The sequence below is a fragment of the Siniperca chuatsi genome, linkage group LG13 (assembly GCF_020085105.1).
Source record: "Siniperca chuatsi isolate FFG_IHB_CAS linkage group LG13, ASM2008510v1, whole genome shotgun sequence".
NCBI classification, from domain to species: domain Eukaryota; kingdom Metazoa; phylum Chordata; class Actinopteri; order Centrarchiformes; family Sinipercidae; genus Siniperca; species Siniperca chuatsi.
The window spans coordinates 1,704,310-1,728,553 of record NC_058054.1 but is presented as its reverse complement, the minus strand read 5'-3'; the positions used below and the strand labels follow the sequence as shown (position 1 = coordinate 1,728,553).

General features: G+C 47.3%; 1 protein-coding gene across 8 annotated transcripts in view; it reads right to left on the bottom strand.

Moving 5' to 3' along the window:
• Positions 1 to 24,244, bottom strand: part of rasal2 (RAS protein activator like 2) — an 86,978-nt gene that overhangs the window by 11,697 nt on the left and 51,037 nt on the right. For 6 of the 8 annotated variants that reach the window (XM_044219688.1, XM_044219685.1, XM_044219686.1 and 3 more), the window contains 7 exons: positions 19,100 to 19,206; positions 12,593 to 12,705; positions 6,118 to 6,271; positions 5,605 to 5,703; positions 4,310 to 4,864; positions 3,535 to 3,679; positions 982 to 1,126 (listed from right to left, as the gene is read on the bottom strand). In XM_044219688.1, the coding sequence (XP_044075623.1) occupies positions 982 to 1,126; positions 3,535 to 3,679; positions 4,310 to 4,864; positions 5,605 to 5,703; positions 6,118 to 6,271; positions 12,593 to 12,705; positions 19,100 to 19,206 (1,318 nt within the window). Of the gene's footprint in view, positions 1 to 981; positions 1,127 to 3,534; positions 3,680 to 4,309; positions 4,865 to 5,604; positions 5,704 to 6,117; positions 6,272 to 6,501; positions 6,774 to 12,592; positions 12,706 to 19,099; positions 19,207 to 23,528; positions 23,566 to 24,244 lie in introns of those variants that run through there. The other 2 variants (XM_044219691.1, XM_044219693.1) reach the window with 2 other exon arrangements.

Below are 24,244 nucleotides of genomic sequence, written 5' to 3'. Positions count from 1 at the left end.
AAACCGTGCACATAATTCCTAAAAATACCTTAATGTATTGCAATTCATGAATTGATCCTTTAATTAACCCCTAAAATCCCATTAAATACCGTAATTAGATTATTATGAATGGGTAATAATGACGGATTCAGCTTTAGTCTGTTTGAGGCCATCGTCTGTGGGCGACCGTTGACTTTGTATCAAAGATAATTTGAGTTAAATCAACAGAAAGATGAAAGCACAGCGGCCTGCCTGCTGCGAAACATCTCGATGATCACTGCTCGCTGCTGTTTCAGCCAATCAAATCCACACGTAAGTCACAGCTTGTGACTCCGTCCTGGCGTTTCCTCTCCCCGGCAGCAGGTGGCAGACTCGCTCTTTACTCTCTCTCTATTATTTGCTGAAATGTTATTTAAGTGTCAAAGATCTGCGGCTTCTTTCATTTCCTACAAAGCAAACTTTAGCAGACACACTGGGATCAAATAGGTTTTTGAAAAACTCCCCGTGTACACGTCGTTGTGCTTATCAAGGTGTTATTAACTACGAGCCGGCTGATACTGATATCAGTATTTGGAAATGTAACGCTGGATCTGCTGATGGTAATATTTTGAACCTAAACAAACAATGTTTTTATTTATTTTATCCTTTTTTCTGCTCCAGTTGCATTTTTTTGTTTCTGTGCAGTCTGAATGAAGTTTGTTTTACGATGATCTGCGAGGTAAATTTACTGATTTTCTCAATGGAGTCTGGTGCGCGGCAGGGCCCGTTTGTTTCGGTCTGAGATGCTGCATTTAGTGTCAATGAATGTCCTTTAAAGCGAATCCTGATGAACTATATTGAAATGAAACCAAACGGTGAATCTTGACTCATGTTGTACAGTTCTGACGTTTAAACTGCAAACGTGGATCCAGGAAGTGACTGAACAAATGAATGAATGTTAACGTACTGGGAACGGTAGCGTGTGTGTATGCTGGGACGACCGGTGTGAGCGTGCAGTCGTACCAGTAGGAGTTGATGATCTTGCAGAACGCCAGCTCGCAGCACATCTTCAGGTTACTCTGGTGTTCGGCCAGATCGCCGCCGGAGCACCGGCTGGGATCCACCTCACAGTTCTCATCCGACTCGTACAGAGCCTTGATGAACTCACCTGCTCTCACACACACACACACACACACACACACAGACTCAATGGTTACTTACACAAACGAACACTCAGCGGCTGAACCGATCCACAGTGCCGAAACAGAACCGCTCAGGTCCAACAAACCAGAGTCCCAGCCAAGACTTTATGAATTTAACACGCATCTGAAGTAATGAGTCAATTTTGTGTTTCCTTTCAACCGCACCGGGATTTGTGGACAATAAATTTAAGTTGTCATTAAGTTCACACAACTAAACAAATTCCATCTGCTCGCCACGGCAGAAAGATGTGGTTAAAAGCTCTGGAAAAAGCTAGTAAGAAGGCCTTGAGTTAATTATTTGGTCAAACTATTATCATGTAGTTAAACTGCGTGACGACAAGTTTAAAGTGTAAGTGACTAATACGTCTGATCATTAACGAGCCGTTATTTGTTTTTAATTACCGGAAGAAATCAAAGTTTTCCCCTGCAGCTCAGTGTCAGCAGAGAGACTGCAGCTGTACACTTTCACACGTCGTTGAGCTTTAACGGGTCGCTCGGAGAGTCTGAACCTCCGCTGGCTGTTCACCGGGTGACGCAGCAAAATGACACCAATCGCTGCTGAAAGTCAGCTGAAAATACTGCAGCAGCTGAACACGTACAATAAGAACTTGCTGTCAAAATAAAATGCCTCAACTGAGGAAAGCTGCAGTTACCAAACACCGTCGTCCTTTCAGAAGTTATCATCTATTTTCAGACGCGAGCCTATAAATATACTAATGAGGGTGAAATGATTTGTGCTTCTGAGCTCTGACTGACTGCTAATAATAGTTTGAAAGGTATGAAAGCCTTTCGCACCTCTGATGTGATGAGTTTGGGATGTTTACTGGTTTGTAATGACGGCAGGTCTCGCGGGGCTGTGACACTTCCGTCACGTTCACTACGGTAAACTGAGCAGAGTCGCTTGGAGGAGGATGAAGACGACGCAGCAGAGTAAAGACAAAGATGTACTCTAATTTTAGCATTTCAGCAGCCCATAAAAATAATAAAAACAGTTTATAAAGACTTTTATCTAATTCAGGATCGACGTGATGCTGCTGACTAACTGTTAACAGCGTAGAGGAGGAAAGGAGGATGAGTCCTGTTGCTTTCTGAAGCTGATTACAGAACAGCTGGGATGACTGTGTTACTGATAACGGTCGCTGATTCTGTTAAATCAATAACAAACATTTTCCACATGAAACTCTTCCAGCAAAAAGTCAGTAAGAGATCAAGCTCAAGACGTTGTTCTGAAAAATCAAGATGTTTTTGGGAACAAAAGGAGCGTTAGTTACAGGATCAAGTCAACTTTATTTCTATAGTCCAATATCACAAATCACACGTTTGCCTCAAGCGGCTTTACAGTCTGTGCAGCGTACGACTCCCTCTGTCCTCAGAGCCTCGATCCAGATCTGAAAACTCCCCAAAAACCCTTTAACAGGGACAAATGAAGGAAGAAACCTCAGGAGGAGCAACAGGACGGGACATTTAATAAATATAAACAGAGAATCAAAGTATATCCAATCATGATGACAACGTGTAGACTGTAAAACACAGGTGGACGTTAGGATGGACGTTAAGGTCAACTGTAGACGGAGTTCAACACAGTGTGCTTTTGTAAAATGAGGCTGAAAGAGATTCAACCTTTTAAAGAATATCTGGTGAAGAGTATTTTAAAAAGCTGGCTGAAGTGTTTTTAAGGCCATTTGTAACTTTCTCTGCTAACTATTGTACGTTGTGAAAACTACTTTTAAAACATGATGATGTTGTTAGGAATACTGAGTATCTGTGGTGGTCTATAAGGAGCGCTCAGACGCCTCCCTGATGAAGGCAGGTTAGCTGGAGTAAAGTACATTTAACATGAAATCCGAAGACATTTTAAACTGGCTTCTGGATAAATGACGCAGGAAGGTTTCAGTCCACAGCTGATCTTTTTCTTTTTCTGTGGCGGCTTCAGAGAGACGGAGCTCTGGTCCAGTTTGAATCTTTAAATGTTATATTAGTGATCAGGTAGAGAATAAGCCTAAACGTTGTTTTCTGTCCAGGGATTGGATCGCGTGTATCTCTTAAAATTCAGATTCGCATTGAAATTAGGACCTGAGAGTTTCAGATTAATGAGAATTTTAAAGACTTTTGAAACCTGATATTTAAAAAAGTTAAGTTATTTGAGTTAAATGTTAAGCTGTAAATGTATGTTAAGTTCACTTTAAGTTTAAAAAACAAAATGCTGTGTTTTGATCTGACCAAACAAAGGTTAAACACAGCTAAAGGTGTGTATACAGGTGTGTATGCAGGTGTGTATGCAGGTGTGTATGCAGGTGTGTATGCAGGTGTGTATGCAGGTGTGTATGCAGGTGTGTATGCAGGTGTGTATGCAGGTGCGTGCGCTGAGACTCACCGAGTGCGTCGTGCAGGTATTTCTGTCCCACCAGCTTCAGATATTCCTCGATGGCTTTGGTGGCCAGCGTGTTCTCCCTGAAGATCAGGACGTCGTGGTCAGCGCAGCGATCCACCTCCGACATCACCAGGTCTGTCAGGAAGTCCTAAACAGGAGGAGGAAGAGGAGATGATGAGCACGTGGACAGACATGTTGGAAAGCCAGGACTCATGTGATCAGGCCCTGTCACATGATGTTTAACGTTCAGGTGCTGCATCATCAACCACCTCGGTCAGTTAGGAGCTACTTTCAGCTTTTGGGCAAAGCCCCAGGTGTCCACTAATTTTTGGCCATCAAGTGTAATCTTTAGTTGCAGCCCCATTTCCAATATGACACAGAATATTCGAGTAAGCACAGCACTTAAAAAAAATATATTTTTTATATGACTGCATCAAAACGTCTTTAGAAGGAACAGTTCAAGCTTTTTGGAAATAGCGTGCGTTCGTCCGCCTTGTTGCCAGGACGTAGATGAGACGACTGATCGCCCGCTCATGTCTGTGCGCTAAACATGAAGTCGATTTTTCTTTACCCTTGGACGGAGCCAGGCTAGCTGTTTCCCCCTGTTCCCAGTCTTTATGCTAAGCTAAGCTAAGCTAAGCGACTGCTGACTGTAGCTTCATATTTACCGTACAGGTGTGAGAGCGGTATCGCGCCGAACATCTAAGCAAATAAGCGTATTTCCCAAAATGCCGAACTCTTCCTGTAACAGCAGGTTTTGGACTGCTTGAGGTCTGACCTTTGCCCTCCCGGTGCTCTGCAGGATGTGGACCAGAGCGCAGGCCATCTCCTCCTTGTTCTTGACGCTGATGACGGGCTCCAGCACCGAGCACAACATGGTGTAGTTGTTGGTGATGAACTCGGCGAACTCCTTGTACTGCTCCATGGGCAGGATGGAGATGGTCTGGAAGCGGGACTTGATGCGGATCGACGGCCCCCCTCCTTTGGCCTTGCTGGTGGTGGGCGTGCTGACCGGGTACCACTTCTCCACGAACTGCCGGCCCGTCACACCCGACACCGGGATGTTGACCAGTCCCACGTAGTTGTTCTTGTCCTTCTTCTTCTTCTTGTCCATGTCGCGGTAGATGTGCACGGTGATGCTGTGCATGGCGGGCAGGCTGGAGAAGTCGAAGTACTCGCCCCAGAACAGGCTGTCGTGGCGAGTCTTGCTGGTGGTCCGGGCGTACAACACGTCGTCCAGACACAGCTCGCAGAAATATTTCTTCTTTGGCGGCAGGTCTTTGGCCTCGATGATCCACAGTCGCAGCAGGTTCTCCGCCCGCCGGCAGTTGTCCTGGAAACACAAACACCCTCAGGTAAAATATGTAAAACCACTTGTTTTTAAAAAGAATATGGATGCTATTTTCTGCTTTTAAATACACGTACATCTTAACTTTTACAACTTTGCAAATAATGCATTATGAAGTTGGTTATTGTGCATGCCATACTTTATCAAACAAGTAAGAAATGCTACGTAAATATCTTTAAATGCAGTGACACTACATAATACACACAAACCTACAGACAGCTGCACAGACGTTTTACAACAGCAGAGTTCGCACCACGACGTATTTCAGCACTAAAACATGAAATGTCACTTTTGCTGAAAGGTGGCCTAAAAAGGAAGCGCCCCAGGAGGCTCGGTGGTTAAAACCCGTAACACAGAGATGCAACGTCCACAGTCGATTCCTGGTCGGGGACATTTGTTGCACGTCACACCCTCCTGTCTCTCTCTGCACTGTGACTGTCAAATAAAGGCAGATTTGAGGTAAACAGCGGATGGTCGCTGAGCTCTGGATGCCAGGCGCCGCCAGCTGCATGTTGCTCCAGAAACAGGCGTCTATTCTCAGCCTCAACGTCTGAGACCCATTTTCCACCAAAATACTAACAACTCCCACTGCTGTCGCACTGCTTCGTGTGAATGAAACTCCCACCTGTGCGTCGAGCGAGCGGCCGCAAAACGACCAAACAAAAAGGACGAGGTGAACTTCAAGGTCAGGAAAAAATAAAAGGTTAAAAGGTTTTCTGTCTCACCTTGTTGGGCTGAATCGTCCTCCTCAGGTTCTCCATCCACTTGTCTCTCTCTGAGGCCGAAGTGCAGCTGAAACACTTGCTGCCGCCCGAGTACGTCACCTGACAGGTGAGAGGGAGAGAGGCACCGTGACATCTGACCTGCTGCTAGATTTAAATAACCGCAGGAAGGCAGCGAGGCGACTGATTGCAGAAATGTAAAAACTGTCTTTGTAAATATCCCTGCAACGGGATGACAGTCTGTAAGAACTAAAATATGAAATAACTGCAAAGTTACAGTCCAGCTCCGCATTTAACAGACTGCTAAAAGGGAAATTTTGTACTAAATTCTCATTATTACGTGTTTTCAGTGTAGTTTTCTGTAATTTCATCTCTATTTATGTTTTTTGTTAAGAATTAACAAGTGGGCATATGTAGGGTAAATCTGATTGGTCTATTGCTCCTCTGAGCATACATGTGATTAATCATGTGATTAATCATGTGATCAGTTCGTTCTTCACTTTCTTCCTCCCTCACCTCGAAGCAGAACTCCTGACCCAGGATGCTGCTGTGCAGGGGTTTGACGAACACGTCCTCCTCCATGCTCAGGTCCAGAGCCTCCACCGCGCTGCCCGGGTTCAGCAAAGACTCATGGGAGGTGGACTCCTTCAGCTTGGGGAGCCCGCGAGATCTGGAAGACAAGAGGAACATTTAAATATAAATGAACGAAAAGCAGGTTGGGTTTTTTTTCTAAACTGAGTTCTTAAGTAAAACAACGCTGCCAGGGGGCGCCGCTGAGCACAACGCGGGTTTTTCCAGATACCACGACAACGCCACGAGATTCATCAAACTTCCTCTGGGTGTTTGAACTCGTCACCGCAGCCGTCTGCTGCCGACAGTGAAGCAGGAGAGCAGCAATACCTACGAAAAACAACCACAGAGCCAGGTGAGGGGGCTTCCCCAGAGCATCCCTCCTCCTCGCCTCCTCGCCTCCCCCCTGCTCCCACCGTCCTCCCACCTCGACCCTCCGGCAGACAACAGGAGCTCCGTTCGCCGCCAACGCCTCCGAGCAGAGCATCGCCTTTATGAAGCTTCCCAGTAGTCCGGCAGGCTGTAAACAAGGTTCCTGGGACGGCCAATCGCATTGGGCCTCCGGGAGCGTTTCCATAGCAACAGCCTCTGCCGGGAGAGCGGGCGCTAGGCAGCCGAGTGTGACGCAGCGAGGAGCAAGGCAGGTGTTTAACTACAGACCAGTCTCCGGGGGGGAGGGGAGCCGCCCGGGGTTAATGAACTAACTGCAGCTTTATCAGCAGCAGAAGAAGAAACTTTCAAAATAAAAGGAGTTAAAAAGCAGATTTTCCATCTGCATCAAACTCTTTGGTTATACTTATAAACTACACATACACATATTAAATCCCTCCAAATGAACTCTGTCCTGTCTGAGTTCTCACTCTGTGCTTCATGTAAACATGCAGACTCAGTATTTACAGTTACATTACTGCGTAACTGGAACCGCACCCACAGCTGACTACATGCAATGTTTTCTATCAGTTAGGTAAAATAATATAGTGAGTGTTGATGGAAACATGCCCCAACAGCAGAGCTACTTGTGTTTTAAAATAAATGAGTGCAGAGGTGCTGACTGCCTCCTCAGATGTAAATTCAACGTCATCTAAAAGCATATTTCAGGTGCTGTAGGAAAAATAACTGCAGCTATGTTTGGAAAGCTGTAGATGTTCGCTCCGAGTACACTTTGTTCGTAATACTTTTGTACTTTTATGTCAGTAATATCTTGAATGCAGGGATTTTTACTTGTAGCGGAGTGTTTTTACACACGCGATCATCTGATCGTTGGAAACACTGAACGATGAGCTTCAGCTTTTTAATTCACCCCGAGTGTGTGTGTGTGTGTGGACATGTATTACTCATGTTGTGGGGACATGAATCTGTTTACACAGTCACATTGAGGGGACTCGCCTTCCCTTTGAGGACAGCACTCAAGTCGCCATGACGTAAATCATTCAGTGTCAGGGTGAAGACTCGGTTTAGGGTACGGGTCGGTCTCCAGGAAATGAATGTAAGTCAATGTAATGTCCTCTGAAGTGATGGAAACACGACTGCGTGTGTGTGTGTGTGTGTGTGTGTGTGTGTGTGTGTAATCCTGCTGCTGTGCCAGATGAGTTACGTAAACCTGGATTAGTGGGTTGAACACTGATGCCGCGGCTCGTTTCACTGACGGCTGTAAAGTCAGATCTAATGCTGAACGTAAAACCTCTTACGAGACAATTTTCTGATCCAAATGTCGCTGCGCTAAAAATCAAGCCACGTGATTGGACGCTGCTGTCTCTCTCAGACTGATTGACAGGCCAGTCGATGATGATGTGAATATAGCAGTTTCAAACTGCAGGATTCTTTGGGTTTTTGTCCTTTACTCCCAGAATTCCCAGCTGAGATGAGAGTTACAGTGACATCAGCAGCAGTTTCTGCCCAGGAAGGAAAATAAACATATTTTGGTCATATTTGACGTGTATAAGGTTTTGTTTTGGACTTCTTTTGCAAATCGAGGCTCCGAGGAGAGAAGGTGGCACGAAGCCCTCGGACAGGTTTGAGATTTTAGGCTGTAAAAATAAAACCGACTGGACTTCATCGTGCTCGTTTCTTGTAAAATCCTCTCCAAAAATACTACGCGAGAAGGGCTGGAACCTGACGAGGAGTCAGCAGGAGCAGATCTCAGAGCGCTTGCTGTCGGGGGAAGTGAAGACACGCGAGCTCCTGCAGCCAGATTTAATCAACAAATCAAAGGCCTGTGATAAGCTCATCCAAATCTAATGACCGGCCTACCGACCGACCTTCAGCTCCATCTCGGAGCTCCGGTTACCGCCGGTACAGTCTCTAAGGTCTGCCGGTTTCTAACTCTGGGAACAGTTAGCGCTCGTGTTGGAGCGGTGCGTTTCTACCAGCTGAGGGATCGGAAACGTGTCAGGAGAGTCATTCAGTCGAAAGGAGGATTTGTTCAAACCTGTCTGATCATGTGACCTGAAGCTGCACCGGCGAAACACACACACACACACACACACACAGGGTTTCAGGAAGGGCTGGTCTCCTGCATTAGGATGGAAACCTGATCCACTCTGCTGTCAGAGGAAGAGGAGGAGGAAGCACTCACTGAGCTCTGACCACCCACACACACACACACCCACACACACACACACACACACACACACTCTGCATCCTTATACGTTTAGTTTCATCAATGAATCTGGGAATATTGTCGGAGGTCACACGGTGAGAAACAAAGACAGGAAGTGGCGCGGCTCCCTCTGTCGGCCACTTCTTAAAATGAAACGATTCGAAATGTTTTGTCTGAGATCCCAAAGAGAGGAGGAACTCTGACTTGGATTTTTACATTTTAGTAAGAAAGTAAGCGTTACTTTAGTATTTTATATCATGTATTACATAATAATTATTATTTATTTACCATCAAAACTGCAGTGACTGTGACTTTATATCCAACGCAAGCAGAGAGCAGATCTGAAACACGAGCGCAGAGAAAAGATGGATTATCCTCCCCTTATTATACAGATATTGTGGCCAAAAGTATGTGGACAGCCCTGCCCACACCCTCGAGTGTACGTTTGGTCTGTTGGGTCTCTGACAGTGATAGTGTTCCTCTGTCTCTTCGGCTCGGCCTCTGACTTATTAAAGTCCAGTCTCGTCTGTGTTTCTTCTTCTTCCTTCTCTGTGCAGAGTTTGTTTTCACAGTCATCCGCCGAAGGAGCAAAGTTTCTCTGAGCTCACCTTAAATCCCAGTTTAACACCTGGGCGGACTAGTCTGAGCCAATCAGGGTCCAGCGTGAAAGCCGGAGACATCTTGTGTCTTTTTCCCAGAGGGAGGAGGAGGAGGGTCATTTTCTAACGAGGTTACAGAACTTTTCAGTGGAAAAACAACAGCTGATTCTTTAAAGCAGAGTATCGTATATGTCTTACAACGGGTCCGGAGAGGACCTGCAGCACTGGACTGAGAGACACGTGTTCAGCCGACTGCCTGCAGACCTGTTTCCTCTTTGGACAGACTTGAACAGGGACGTCCTCAACGAACACCGTTTGGGCCTCTAAGGTAAGCCTGTATCGAGCCGCCGCCAGCCTCTATTTCTGTCTTTTAGTCACGACTACTTTCACACAAATGGCTTCCCCAGTTTGCTGTGGAGGAACTCGGCTGGCCTGAACCCCACTGACCCGAGAGCCAGACCCGATGAGCCGGGTTCGGCATCTGGTGGAAAGACTGAACCCGGAAGAGTGCAGGCTTGGGAGTCAGATGGCCGTCACGTCCTCTGGTCTGAAACGTCTCCTCGGCGTCGGAGCTTCTCCATCTGTTAGCGGTCAGTTAGCGAGACGGCGGGAACCAAAACTTCAGTAAACGTTTCCATCACAGCAGAGGTCAATAACACACACACACACACACACACACGCACACACACACACGGTCCTACCTGAACCTCAGAGTTTTGGAGAGCTGAGCTTGTCGAGCTCTCCGGAGGAGAGAAGACGAACCGTCCATCAGGAGTTCGAGCTCAGAGCTGACTGAGCGAGACAGAGGCTGAGTGTGTGTGTGTGTGTGTGTGTGTGTGTGTGTGTGTGTGTGTGTGTGTGTGTGTGTGTGTGTGTGTGTGAAGCATTATCCTCCTGTCCAGCTGGCTACGAAGCTGCACACACTCATCACTCTCATTGCATCACCGTGCTGCGCACATGCGAACAGAGGCGGCGACAGACGGCGTCCATCACTCGTGGTAAAACGGCTCGAATGTGATCAATATGTGTCAATACGTAATATTAAGGTTGACGTGCCGGTGAGTTCCCTCTCTGTGCACGGTTAACAGTTAGTTCGTGGGAACTTGATCTACAATCTAGACTGAAATAGGCTTAAAAACTAGATTTGTATTATGTAATAATGCAGGTTTACATTGGTACAAACAGTACTAACAGACGCAATCAATCAATCACCACAAACTGATCGTCCCACGGTGATTCTGGAGCCTCAGGGCTCAACTAATAATTTGATCCAATCAGCTCAGCAATGATTGATCAGTAAAGGCACATTTAACCCTGGAGAGCCTGGCTACGTTTCTACTGCTGGTCAGTAAATAACACACAGCACAGAAACCAGACCACAAGGTGGATCTTTCTCTCTTCTGATGGAGCTAGGCTAGCAGTTTCCCCCTGCTTCCAGTCGTTGTGCTAAGCTAGGCTAAACACAGACGAAACTGTCGCGTAGGAGCGATCTATAACACAACCGCGGTGTTTAACCCAGGTTTGTCTCTCCTGGTGTCAGTGCATCATCCAGGAGTCCAGAGACCCTTTCCCAGCCCGACAGGACGAACATCCGGGAAAAACACCTGGAAACGGAGCGCTAATGTCTAAATATCAGCTTTGTCCTGGGACTCGTTGTTTTCCAGGACTTTTGGATTTATTTTGTTACTCTTTAGGACTTTCTCTGGACTGGAAAGCAGTTTTTAGGAACTCCAGGTTTTGCAGGTCGCGTGGGAACACTGAAAACAAAGATTACATGGTGGCATTTTGTATAAAGCGTCTGCAGAGTGTCTGACAGTGAGCGACAGCAGAGTGCTGCAGGGAGACAGGAGAGCCGGCCTTCCAGTAAAACCTCCTCCTGTCAGTGCTGGGAAGGCTGGGCCGGTTAATGGAGGGAGGACGACGAGAAACCCACAACCTCCTGAAGACAGGAGCAATAAACAAAGCCTCCACCCCTCCGCTCTGCCACTGACAGGGAGACAGGCAGGCAGGGAGACAGACAGGCAGGCAGGGAGACAGGCAGGCAGGGAGACAGGCAGGGAGACAGAGAGAGACAGGGAGACAGGCAGGCAGGGAGACAGACAGGGAGACAGGCAGGCAGGGAGACAGGCAGGGAGACAGGCAGGCAGGGAGACAGACAGGCAGGCAGGGAGACAGGCAGGCAGGGAGACAGGCAGGGAGACAGAGAGAGACAGGGAGACAGGCAGGCAGGGAGACAGACAGGGAGACAGGCAGGCAGGGAGACAGGCAGGCAGGGAGACAGGCAGGCAGGGAGAGAGACAGGGAGAGAGACAGGCAGGGAGAGAGAGAGACAGGGAGAGAGACAGGGAGGGAGAGAGAGAGACAGGGAGGGAGACAGGGAGGGAGAGAGACAGGGAGGGAGACAGGCAGGGAGAGAGAGAGACAGGGAGAGAGACAGGGAGGGAGAGAGACAGGGAGGGAGACAGGCAGGGAGAGAGAGAGAGAGACAGGGAGAGAGACAGGCAGGCAGGGAGACAGACAGGCAGGGAGAGAGACAGGGAGGGAGAGAGACAGGCAGGCAGGGAGACAGACAGGCAGGGAGACAGGGAGGGAGACAGGGAGGGAGAGAGACAGGCAGGCAGGGAGACAGGCAGGCAGGGAGACAGAGAGAGACAGGCAGGGAGACAGGTAGGGAGACAGGCAGGCAGAGAGACAGACAGGCAGGGAGAGAGAGAGACAGGGAGAGAGACAGACAGGGAGACAGACAGGGAGAGACAGACAGGCAGGGAGACAGACAGAGAGACAGACAGGCAGGCGTCCAGCTTGATTCCTGGAGTGGACACAGAGACCAGAAACAGAAGGAAGCTGAACAGGAAATGAAGCTTAATATCAGAGCAGTCGCTGCTGCTCAGTGTCACCGCGAGGCGTACGGAAACACAGAGGGCTCAAACATCTCAGCCACTGAACCTGGACCTGGAACCTTAAAGACCCCCCAAAACACATTTCTCAATCATTTTTCTAGCCCTGACAGCCTTAAAGGAGCAAATACCCTCGAAATCCTGCAAGAGCACCAAGTCTCGTGTGTTCTACCAACAGACCTCCGTCAGATACAGGTCGCGTTGCTAAACGATGCTGCAGCCCAGGACAACAAACCTAATGTGCGTAGCTGCGTCGGACGTCCTCCGCCGGACCGTCGCACGCAGCGGTCAGCGCGTTATTGCAAGGAGGAAGAAGAAGAGGTTACCTGTCAGCGTCAGCAGGCCGGAGCGACGGCAGTCTGAAGCTGGTGTTTCTGTCCAGTTTGGTCTGACTCTTCGTCCTCTTGATGGAGCCTTTGAGACGTTTACTGAAAAACCCCTGAAAGATCAAAACAAAACAACAAAAAAAAGGACAGAAGATCAGAATCTGTCCTCCGCGAGACAAACAGGGAGTCAGCGGGGGAGACAGACGGGCGAGGACACATCATTTACAGACACGTTTGATAAAAGGCGGGGTCGGAGGGGAAACGGGAAGTCACACTGCGGTCGCTCTGGTTCACCTTGGCGTGGAGAACAGGGTGAAAGAAGGGGAAGAGGGAGAGGAGGCAGAGCGTGAAGAAGAGCTGCAGTGTAACGTCAGCAGTCTGACCATCAGACACTGAGGAGGAGGAGGAGGAGGAGGAGGAAGAAACTGCTTCACACAGAGCTCGAGCTGACGTTCACTGAACGTCTCTCTACAGGCTTGTGATTGTGCTGATAAAACGGAGTTTGTCCTGACGGCGGCGCGACAGGAAAGGTCACGAGTTCATCCTCTGGGGAGCAGGAAGGAGATCAGTTAGGTTACAGCATTTCTACAAGCGGACGTTTTGTCCTGATGGTGGCAGTAGAGGACAAGGTCAGGAGGTAATCAAACCATTTGGATTCTTCTTCTGGGGACCTCGAACATCCTGTGAATGTCATAGAAACCTGGCTGCTAGTTTGCCGAATGTAAACAGCGAACAGGAAGTGGCGAAGCATTTCTAATTAAGGCAGAATTTAAACGTTTAATCTGTACCAGCCGAAGGCTAAAAGAAGCTCCGACTGGCCGAGCTGAAATAAGGAGCAACTCGGTCCTGACTTTATTTTTAGTCTACGAGCAAAACACAAAGCGTTTTAGTGGCAAACGGAACTCGTCAAAGTTCGAGGCAGTCCGGAAACCTCCAGCTGCCGCAGGAAACACTTCTTCATCGAAGGTAACGAGCTTTAAAAAGGCTTCAGCTCCAACAGGAGGGTAACGTGATGGCAGCGGAGCCGGTGAGGGACTCGGTCACCTCACAGACAGAGATTATGGTCTGCACGAACACGAGTGACGCAGCGATACAGCGCTGGTGAACGTGGAACATGTCAGCCGTCCCGGCGTAGAGGTCGCGCTTTCATTGGTTCCTCACTCTCCGGTGTATTCATGAATATTTCATAAAGCTGCGCCGATATCTTATACTTATACCGACCTGATACTTAATTTATTTTCTGACCTGTTTTATAGTGTTTATAGTGTATCTTATTGTTTGCTGGTACTTCCTCCTGTGTGCACTGACGTAAAGGCGAGCTGCTGTAACAAAGAGTTTCCCTTCAGGATCAATAAAGGATTTCTGATTCTGATTCATCGCTCGGGTCATTTTGTCAAACAGAAATGAAGAAGGTTTAATGCTTCCAGGTTCTCAAATGTGAGGATTTTCTGCTTTTCCTTGTCTTGTCTCTATAGTAAAGTGAATATTTGGGGTTTTGGACTGTTGGTCGGACGGAATAAGACCTCGGATGGCGTCGCTGCGATGAAAACTGCTCACTGATGCTTCATACAATTCACTGATTAACATAATCTGCAGCTTCGTTGATGATATTTTATGTAACATTCACCTGTTAACCAATCACTGGACAGACAGCTTCTACCCTAACTGATCACTGCAGGTACTGTTGCCGTGGCGACGTGATGTTTGAATCACCTTCAGGTCAAACCCTGCTGTGTTTCCGACGGTGAGTCATCCCCGTGAGCTCTGTCAGCTGACGGTCTTCTCTGACGGACAGCGCTGGGTGGTCACATGACTCAGCTGCTCTTCACCTATCAGATCCTCTGTGACAATAACAGCCGGGTGCGGCGCAGAGGAAGTGAGCGGCCTAATTTCCTGAGATATTAATATCCTCAAACACATCTCCGTCTCCCTCCTCCCCCCCCCCCCTCCTCACCCTCCCGTCCTCCCTCCGGGCTCGTTGGCTCCCATTAATGCATCAGAATAAAGACCCATCCTGCCAGAGACTCCAACGCTTCAAACACGTCCAAAATATCTCCACCGGCCGCTGCGCCCCGAGCGTCTCCACGTCTTCGCCAAACGAGGCGACCGCAGCTATTGATCACGACGATCAGTCTCTGTGGATCATTGAACCGAACGATCACTGACTCAGTTCAGGACCGACTGCCGGATGTATTTATGATCCCGTCGTTACTTCACCTTCGGCTCCCAGCATGCTCTCTGCCTGTGTTTACTGTCACTCAGAAGAAACCTTCTGAAGTCTGACAGGAACTAAAAATACTCCGAGCACGAGCCGAGAGGCTGAACACAAACTCTCTGCAAGGAGTTCCACTTCTGATTTACAACGTGAGCGACATCGGAAGACACGCAGGGACATTAAACTCTAATAGGGTTCACTTTCCCGTAGCTGCCGACAGTTGAAATGAATTATAGAAAACACAATCACTTAGTCGTTAGAGTCATAACTCAGCCAGACCAGATCACACAGCCGTCTCGAGCTGCAGCTAACAACAGTTTCCTCAACTAATCCATCCTTTAGTCTAGAAAATGTCTCTACGTAGTGACAGTCAGAATCTACGTTGACGTCTTCAAATGTCTCGTTTGTCCGACCAACAGTCTAAGACCCAAATCCGTCACGTTTGAGAAGTGGAAGGCAGTTGTTTTTTGCTCTGTATGAATATTATTCATGTGAATTTAGTGGGGACTGACTTTCAGCTCTGCAGAGGTCGCACACCAGCAGCAGGAAGCAGCACGGCAGGCTCCAGCTGACCATAAAGCTTCATCAGTTCGTTCAGGACTCGTATAAAGAGAGACGCCCGACTACTTTCTTCACTATCAAACCTAATCCAGGTGATAGCTGTCTGTATCCATGGTAACGGTGCAAACAGGAAGTGCTAGTAGCTAATGCAGCATGACTTTCATGGTGCAGATTGCCCAAAATGTAATATTCATAATATAATGATATCCAGCTGTAGCCCTTAGCAACAATATAGGTTATGTTTACATAACCCAAAGCATCATGGGAACTGTAGTGGCCAAACCGAAAACATATACAGTACATCCCAGATACAAACAAGAACACTATCAATACACGATCAATGTAGGGCTTGAAATCTCTCATAAAACGATGGATTTCTCTGAGAATAGCTATCTGACACGCGAACTGGCAATACAAAGTTTTGACTTGTAAACCCGGTCAGAATATCTCATAAAGTTCAGTGTTCGCCTTTGTTTTCTCTTCTAAACAAGTTTATTACACGGCTTTGTTGAATACTACTTTCTGATTGGTCAACTACGGCATTCTACGGCTACTTCCTGTCTACAGACGGCTGCTGCATCAGCCGGCAGCTCGCTGTACATCAGCCCTTACATGTCTGACGTCGCCTCGTTCCCAGACCTCAGATATTAACGTCAGTGTTAATATTACCGACAGCAATGATGGACAACACTATCAAAATAAGAGCCAAGCTGTCATAAACTGGACTTATTCTTTAACATCCCAGCGACAGGCGGCTGACTGTTACTACATCATGCAAACGCAGACAAATCTAATGTTTTGACATGCAAATAACTTCTCCATCTACCTGGATGGACACACAGGTAGATGGAACTTCATGGCACACAAAAGTAAAAATTGAGTTTCTCGTCTTTTGTAGTTTTTTCCTCCTACAAACACGTTTTGAACTTTTTTAACAAAACCTATGGTGTTTACAGCTCTGCTGCCCACTGATATTATTCTGCAAACGGCCTTTTTGGGCGTCCTTAAATATCTTAACTCTCAGTGTGATCACCACCACATCTGGAACAGGATGTGTCCAGATTTGTGTGTGTTTCCAACGTCACCAGGCAGCTGGAGGCCTCTGTAAATTGGTTTCAGTATCACTTTGACTAATTCGAACCCTGATGATAAACTCTACGCAGTTCCCTTTCAGTACATACCAGGTTCATGACTGTGTTCACGAGGGTCTGAGAACAGGAGGCCTGTGATTATGGGGGGCTTATTAAAAGGCTAATTAACATGTTCTTAGATTGGGCGTCAGTGGAAACTGACACAGCGTTTCCACTGTTTCTACCGTGTCTCCTTCCTTCTTCCTTCGCAGCTTTCCCCACCACAGTCCAACACATGAATCTGGTCCAGCTCCTTCACACTCGGAGCAGATGGTTAGCGTGTTCGCGTCGATGACCTCTGAAAGCTGTTAAATATCCATCACAACACAGAGTCCCGTTCGGGCTCCAGACGGCTGGAGGTGAAATGTTTTCAGCCGACGGCAGCGGAGAGACGAGCTTCACCGGCCTGTCAGCTAAATATAGTTCAGCCACGACTCTCAGTGATGTTTCTCACACGAGGAAAGACGCAGCAGTGCTCTGATCACCTGCAGTAATCACTCAGGTACAGTTACAGCTCTACGTGCTCCGAGCTGATAATCCAATCATGGTAATCAGGTGGCACGCTTTATGCGTCTGCTGTTCTTACTCTGATGATCAGATAAAGACATTTACATGACAATTTATACAGATGGAGAGTTGCTTTAATTGGGTTAAAATCTAGTTTAGTGCAAATGCACAGACAGCGTTTCTGTCTGTAACATGAAATTTAACATCCATTACTAACAAGAGGTTTAAAAACTACGAACGCTCATCTGATCAAAAGGAGCTCATCTACTTCTTTCACCTACTGGGCAAAGATCCCAAAATCCACCTGACACCGTTAGCATTTTGTTCTGAGACGCAGGCGACGCTGATAAAGTGCAGAAAAAGAAAGAAAGGTGGCTTTATTGTAAGACGTAAGTCTGTGATGAACCGTCTGTGGGTGAAATACGACAACATGTCGTTCAGTTTGCTTCTTCAGGCCACACAGAAGCCAGAAGGACTAAGAAGAAAAAGAGGTTCAGGACGGGCCTCAGTATTTCCACAGTAAGTCCAAATGTATGTGAGATATTCACAAGCAAGTGGGGAGTTAAATCTTTGTGTTTCTGCTGCTTCTTGCAAACCAAAGATGTCACTGCATGTGATGGAAACATGTTTAGAGTCGTGCTGTTTCTTGAAATTAGTTCCAGATGAAATAAGTGTCGGTTTAATGGCCGAAGCAACAGCCCGAGTCTGTCGTCGTTTCTCAGCCGACCTCTTCGTGTGATTCAGGGAATGATCCGAGAGCTCAGACTGAGGTCACGTTTCACTTCTTTTCTGACAAACAGAAGCTACAAATGACAGTATTTGTGGATATGGACGAAAGCAAGTTACGGTGACATAAGTCGTTTTTCTTCGTGGGAGCTGTAGTCATTGTCTTCGTTGTTAAAATCCCGAAGGTTTCGGGTTCTTATAACAGCTGCTGTAGTGGAGCTGATTTATCTGAGAATTTAGAAAGCAAACTCCAGGAACTCGCTTCATGCTTTCACAAAGACCGATGAAAGAAACGTTGAATGAGAGATTGAGTTACAGAAGCTGGTGGAGCAGCGGCCGGACAGGAAGTGATGTCAGGACTCTGACTCTCTATAGATCTGACCCAAGTTCTGCCTGAAAGTCTAAAAGAATCGATACAGCGGTCATAAATCAATCAAGTAACTCTGTCTGCACTCCTGTGTGTCGCTTACAACGCTGACTGAAATCTTTGTAGCAGTCTTCCAAATGTGCAGGCGCATCGTGAAGACTTCTGTGGCATCACGAACCTCACTGCTCGTTTAACGCGGTGACGCGCCTGCTGATCGAAAAAAGGTGCCGACAGGAACCGTCAACGCAAGGCTAGCGTTAGCAGCTAACTCTGCTTCTAACTGGACCCAAGTCTTCACTGTTGCTGAAGCCGTGAGCTGATCTTTGTAGCGACGTGCGACCACACAGCGAGACTAAGGCACACATCTTCCTCTGGGACTAAAAGTTACTGTTTGTGTGTCAGAGGACATAACTTTCTGGGGAATTTTCTGATTCTGTGTTTGAAATAACATTGAGGAAGTAAAGTACATATTTTAGTCACATTTCTTATTAAAAAAGGCAACAGTATCACATCCTAATCGCAGCTCAAATTGTGTCAGATCAGCTCTGAAACAGCGCATCGTGTTGTTGTATCTGATCATGGACTGTGGACGAAGATACGTGTGAAATCATCTGAAAGGAAAAGACACACAAACACATCTCACAGTCTTCGGGAGGAACCTGAGGAACAAGAATAATATAGTCACAATAATAACTGCTTGAGCCACGCAGATAACAGACCATGAGATGTGGCTGAATGCTCTGAAAAAGCTAGTAAGTAGACCTTGAGTTGAGATTGTTTTGTCTCGCATACCGATCCCAAGGTCGAGCGTGACCTTACATGGCCCGGGTCCAGGCAACACTGTTTGGTTAAAGCAGGAAGAATGAAAAAGCCTCGATTATCGTGGCCGAGTCTGTTTGTGTTATCACTGTCAGATCCAAGCAGCACTTTTCATTAGTGAAACTGAATTTCAGACATTGTGAGACTCCTGAAGGACCTGCAGAAACTCGGCCGTTACTCACCGGCACTTTAAAAGGTGACGAGTTGGGATTGTCCACTGCGACGCTCTTCTCTGAACTCCCGAGACCCGAGATACTCCTCCTCCTCGGAGATCGCTCCGAAGACACTTCTGCAGAGACAAAGAGAGAGAGAGAGCGTTAGATCAACCAAAGCAGCGTCTTCCTCCTCTGTGTAATCACCCTAATCATCATCACCGGCCTCTGAGCTTTCAGACTGGATGGATGGATGGATGGAGGACGAGGTGAAGACATGGTGGAGGAGGAAATGACAGACGGTGCGTTTGTTTAATGGCAGCTGGTTTCTGCATCTTCAGCAGGTGGGAAAATGAAACGCATCACAACGAGCGAACGGGTCGCTGAACTTGAACCTTTCTTACAAATTACATGTCCAGTTTCCATGTTTTAAAGATGCCAAAAATATCTGCATGTAATGTCTTTCTGCGGTAGAAGCCTGTAGAGGATCTTCCCGATATATCTGACCACTGACTGGGACCTTCTGTTTGGTGGGTTGGAACATTTTTGTTGCTGGTTTTAAAGGCCTAAAGACTAATGTGTTTGCTTTATTGGAAGATTTGTGTTAGAACCATTAGTACAAAGTACAAAGACGCAGCTAATGGCTACCAGGAGATCCTTAAACAATAAAAGTGGTAGCTACACAGGCACTTCTGCCAGTTTTTATTCAACGTGGAGTCGAGTTACAAGTGATTTGTTTTGCTTTGTTTGCTAACAATCAGAACACAATGAACATGCTTCACATTTATATTTAGAGAAAGGGGAATTTGCTGCTACACTCCTTTTAAATACGTAAAGGCTCAGACAAACCAGCATTTCCAGAGGGAACGATTACGTAACTCTGCTCTGCTCCAGAATAGAGGCGTAGTTCACAGTTATGAGACAGGAGTCAGCGGTACAAATACAAATAAACTGTTAACTTATTGACCTGTTAGCGGCCGAGCTAACCAGCCTGCTAACTGGGAGTAACGAGCTAGACTAGTGAGCTACTGTGGCTGGCTAGCGCTAGCGTGTTCGCCAACTAGCCCTGCCAGTCACTACGTCACCAAACTTTCAGCAGCACCCGTCTCGTACGGACACACACGTGAATCCTGCTGTGACCATAGCTCAGGTCATTTAGTCCAAGCTAACGGCGACACCAGGCATGTTTACACAGGATATCCTGAACTTACATTAACACTATACTTCAGTTAGCCAGATGTGGCGAACCCAGTTTCTTCTATCAACAAATCGCGGCTTGCTTCTGACAAACGCTGCTGTCAGTCAGTCTGGGAGGTCACAGAGAAGTGTGTCGGGGACAGCAGGACGGACGCACAGGTTCAAAGCCCCACATTAGCAACCCTGAGCCCTGCTGAGTCACACCAGCACGGTTCATATTCTTTTAACTTAGGATCATTTAAGAGCAAGAGCGCCAAACTTGACTGAGAAAAACACAGAATTTGGAGAGCCAGTGGCCTGAAAATCAATGACAAAGACACTAACTTCTGGATGTCTTCAATCCAGCACAGTGACTTGTCCTGGTTTCACTTCAGCCGAGTAAAAGGTCACGTCCTCAGAGCTGGCTCACATCCAGGTTCATTGATTTTAAAGCTAATTTTAGACCCTCTTACTTCCTCTCGGGCTAACTCAACAGCCATCTTGTCTGAGGTTGTTGCAGTTTGTCTCTGGAGGCCTGGGCGGCTCTTGAACCAGCTCTTGAACCACCTACGAGTCCGTTAACAGCTGCAGGGACGATCCTGACGGCAGACAGGAAGCTCAAAATAACTCCTCCTCAGCAGTCCCACACTGGTGGTGACTGAGCATCTCCTGGTTTAATCTCACAGGAGGATGTAAGCATTACTGTTGTACAGCATTTGCATCGAGGGACGACAAACATGGGATTGGGACTATAGCTACTGATGTGAATTTTGGAGTTTCTTAAACCTGCATTAAGTGATTTTCTGGACACTTGTGGGCAGCAGAACAAGTAGCAAACACGTCTGACACGCTATCAGCTTAAGCAGCTGATGCTAACATGTTAGCAGACAGCCACCTACTTCCACATCCAGCAGACACAGAGCATCATGGAGAGGTGTTTGTGTCCAGCTGATGGACATCAAGTCCAATATTCTCTCTCTTTCAGCTCCGGTTTGGTCTCCACCAGCTAGTCTCCAACTTAAAAGGCATTGAAAAGCTCCACAGCACTGAGGGGAACTCTGTCAGGGTTCGTCACTGCGAGCAACCCCTCGCACATTACACGGGATCATTTGATCCAGTATTAAATATTGATTAGACCAGCTTTGCAGAAAGTGTCTTTAAGGCAATAAAGATCTCTGAAGCGTTTTAGACGTCAACAGATTTGGCCTCGTTTCTACGAATTCATCAACCCACACTGACTCGGTATGTGTCCCTGTGTTTCTTCTTCTCTGATTCTGTTGCTTTAGTGTTTACTGTGGGTGCTGTGTTAATAACACTAGCGGCGGTGGGCGTGTTGCAGGTAGAAGTGGGACGTTAGTCAAGTTTCCATCCAAATGCAGAACAAATTTTATCTGAATTCCCAGAAAATCAGCAAAAGAAAACGTGACTCGCCGCTCGTCTCCGCCCGCTGCTGCTGCGTGAACACGATGGCTGATGGAGGTGAACAGCTGGTGGAGCTACTTCTCCGGTCGCTGCCGTTAAAGCATCGCAGAAGAAGAGGACGCAGCGAGACGACGTCACTAAAAGAGCTCCAGTGGAGGCTCAGACGACGGAAACATGATGGAAACATGACGTTTCTGTTGGCTTCACGTGTTCATGTGAGGAAGGCTCCAGCCTCCTCATCGCTCCACACACAGCTGATGCTCTCAGCTCTTCACTTTACGTCACGTGCTTCGTGTACGACATCATTTATTCCCTCAGTCTGCTTCTGTTGCGCTTTGCTGCATTTAGTTTTTACTGATACATCAACTTTTCCATCTCTGCCAAGCGTAAAAACTTTTTTTGCAATATTTTGAGGTTTTTTTTTTCCTGTTTGAAAGGACTTTTATGTGCAAATGCAAATTTGAATAAAAACAGGTGGATGGAAATGCACTTAGTGTGGACTGACTGGATGGACACTACGTCTCGTGTTTAGTGTGAATTTAGAGAAGCACCTTACTTACTACCTCTTACCGATCAGTCTGGTGATATTCTGTTTCTCTTCTTGTCATTAAACCTCACGTTCAGACTCAAACTACAGATAAAAGATAAAAACTACAGCGAGCAGCTGTTTGAGGAAACTACTTTTTAAACATCAAACTATATATCTGTGTTTTTTAAAGATTCACGTCTTCAGCGGGAACCAATGGGCTCGCAGCTGAGAGCCGCAGACAGGAAGTCAGACAGTGACGGGCCGACGCGTTGCTGGTTTGAGTCTGAACGTGAGATTTGTTGACAATAATAAAAATGTAGAATAACACCAAACTGATCCTGTAACAAATGACAAGAACTCGTGTTTTAAAAACACAAAAATAAGCTTCTATTGTTCTAGTCAAGCCAAGCATTCAGATTTCATATTTAAAAATGTATTTTGGGAACAAATAACATAAAAATCAATACAAAATCAGCAACGGTCCTCCTATTTTATCATGTATAATCAGTATAAATGGTTTGTAACAGATCATAATGCAATTATAAGTGTTTATTAATGCATCTGTTAACAACTATAACTCCTCAGACACACACACGGAGCTGTATGAACTGATAATGAACGTAGAAAATCATAATTCACAGCTGTGTTTTCAGAGGACAAGTTATAAAACTGTACATTAATAAAACACTTAAAATAGCTGCTTCTAATGACATTAGAGGGCGTTATAGACCATTTATTAAATGTTTGTATACTGCTTATAAATGTTTAATGGGCTGCAGCAAACCGTGAATCAGCTGTGTTCACGCTGGAGTTTAAATCGCAGATAATGATTCATTAAAATCCCCTTTTGGCTGCTGAATACCGGCTGGGACCCGTCTCACCCAACATGCACCAACAATCAACAGTTTTCAGATCGATACAACATCTACAGTGACTCAGAGAGAGAGAGAGACATCAAACCGGCACCGTGTGGAGTTCACATGATGTTCAGATGGTATGAAAACATATAAACGTGCTGCGTCCTGCGACGGGAAAACATTCAGCGCACTGTCTCGGAGCCACAGTGAACGCAGCATGCAGCAGCAGTCAGCATTTATCAGCGTTTGCAAAGTGCCGGATCAAGTTCCAGCTGCAGCGCCGCGACAAACTTTCATGCACGAAGAGGAGCGATGGCGGTCCCGGACGCGGCGGACATCATCGCTTTTCTTCTTTGCCGCGGAGACAAAGTTGAGGCAACATGCCGCAGGAAGCCAGGTATGACAAGTCGGTCACATGACATGGACAGAGACACACACAGAGAGAGAGAGGAAGAGGAAGAGGAAGAGACGGTACCTCGATCGCAGCTGTTCCCCATCATCTGAGGAGAGGACACACACAGAGTCAGACGGGATTGGCCGAAGCAGCCGCCACCTGTCAGCCAATGAGGTTAAGCTGCAAATGTCCGTCTTCGTCCCATGAACATCCTCGACTTGGCGTCCCCCCCCCGACCTGCCTCTGCCTCCTCAGCACCGCATCCTCCTTCCTCCTCCTCACAGTCCCTCCTCTCCCATCGCTGCCCTCTCTCTGTCTCTACCTCCCTCCCTCTCCCTCCCTCCTCCCCCTCTCTCTCCACTCAGCAGTAATTCTAACCCTCCCCCCTCCCTCTCTCTCTCTCTCTCTCTCTCTCTCTGAGCGCCGAGGTTTTACCGCATTTATTCAATCAATCCCTCTAACTGCCCCCTCCCTCTCTCTCTCCTCCTCCCTCTAACTGCCCCCCCCTCTCTCTCCCTCCCTCTCTCTCCTCCTCCCCCCTCCCTCTCTCTCTCTCCCTCTCTCTCCTCCTCCCCCCTCCCTCTCTCTCCCTCTCCTCCTCCCTCTAACTGCCCCCTCCCTCTCTCCCCTCGCAGCATCTCCCCCTCCCCCTCTCCCTCTCCTCCTCCCCCTCCCTCTAACTGCCCTCTCCCCCTCCCTCTCTCCCCTCGCAGCATCTCCCCCTCCCTCTCCTCCTCCCCCTCCCTCTAACTGCCCTCTCCCCCCCTCCCTCTCCCCCTCTCCCTGCCTCCCCGGAG